General features: G+C 56.1%; 1 protein-coding gene across 1 annotated transcript in view; it reads left to right on the top strand.

Annotated features, from left to right (window-relative positions):
- The first annotated feature begins 358 nt into the window (after window positions 1-358).
- FASTK (Fas activated serine/threonine kinase) overlaps window positions 359-1,345 on the top strand; it is a 22,902-nt gene continuing 21,915 nt past the window's right edge. Inside the window, exon 1 of the mRNA XM_029957968.1 lies at window positions 359-364. Coding sequence (XP_029813828.1) covers window positions 359-364 — 6 coding nt within the window. The remainder of the gene's footprint in view (window positions 365-1,345) is intronic.

Below are 1,345 nucleotides of genomic sequence, written 5' to 3'. Positions count from 1 at the left end.
CCCAGCAGAGTAGATGTGGAGTTCTGGGATAGCCAGGCTGCTCCCAGCTATCACAGACATTCTCCAGGCCTTCCCTCATCCCCAGCCTCTGCCAGAGCAGCAACAGCTGGAAACTGTAGAGGAAAGCTTTCCTAAAGTAACCCCACTTCTTCAACTGCAGAAAGGAACCCACACAGCTTTGGAGGCGTGTGGGAGGATTATGGAAGGACAATGAAGGGAAAAGCACATGCTCTGGGTAAAACTGTGACTACAGAGATTCCTGCTCCCTGGCTACCGAGTCCTCACCACAGCTCAAGCCCTCTCCAAGCTCTCCCAAGGGAGCTGAGCTTTAGGTGGGCTGCAAGGCATGTGCACGACCATGAAGGTCAGGAAACAATTCCTGTCATGTGGCAAAAGCTCTGTTAAAGGAATCTCACCTACTTCTCCTCATCTCCCTTCCACCTCTCCCTCCTTCCTTCACCGCTTCATGCATCCAGAAGACCTCTGTGTAACCATCCTCTCAGCCCTGCACCATGATGCTCTTTCCCTATTCCACCTTCCTGGTGCTCTCTCCCCTGCCTGTCCATGGATCTGTGCTGGCTCCTGTGGCCCCCTGCCACTCGCAGCCCGTCCCGTCCCCCAGGTAACGCCCTGCCCAGGGGCATCGCTCGCCCTCCTCAAACCCACCTTCTGGTCACTGCTCAAAGTTCTCTCTAGGAAAGAAATTAGGCACTGTGCAATTACTGTTCTAATTACAAACTCTATTAATACGGCTCTGTCTGTAGCCTGTCCCAGAGTCACAGCGTTCGAGGTCACATTTACTGTGAGCAGGGGCTGCACCAGCCCCACGTTGGTATCATTTTGCTCTATGCAGATATGAAATCTTTGACAGAGCTCAGCAGCTTGCAGCAGTCTCTGAGATTTGGCAAGGGAAGCAGCCTGGGATGAGGGAATCGCTTTTTGCAAGCCCCCTGAAAATCTGTCCAAATTTGGTCGTTAGAAACCACCAAAAACCTCCGGGTCCCGCCTGCGATGCAGCTGACGCTGGCGACCGGCCCGACCTGCCACCCCCAGCCCTGATGCCCAACAGCCCCTCCGTCCCCATCATCACCCTGAGCACCAGTGTCCCATGGCCCCTCTGCCCCCAGTGCCTCCCCAGCCCCATGGCCCCACAGCCCCTCTGCCCCCAGTGCCTCCAAACAAAGCTCCAGCTCAAGGAGGAGACCAAAACAGAGCAGGTTTCCCTTTTCCCTTTCCTCCCATGGCAGCAACACCAAGGCTGAGCCGCAAGCGGCTGCAGGTGGCTCTTGCCCCATCGTGGGCTCCAAACTTCTCATGGAAGGTTTGTTCCCCCAAGCCCGGGGGG

Source organism: Manacus vitellinus, unplaced genomic scaffold (assembly GCF_001715985.3).
Source record: "Manacus vitellinus isolate BGI_N305 unplaced genomic scaffold, ASM171598v3 scaffold_130_pilon, whole genome shotgun sequence".
NCBI lineage: Eukaryota > Metazoa > Chordata > Aves > Passeriformes > Pipridae > Manacus > Manacus vitellinus.
The sequence above is the reverse complement of the archived record's forward strand: the minus strand, read 5'-3'. Positions and strand labels throughout refer to the sequence as shown.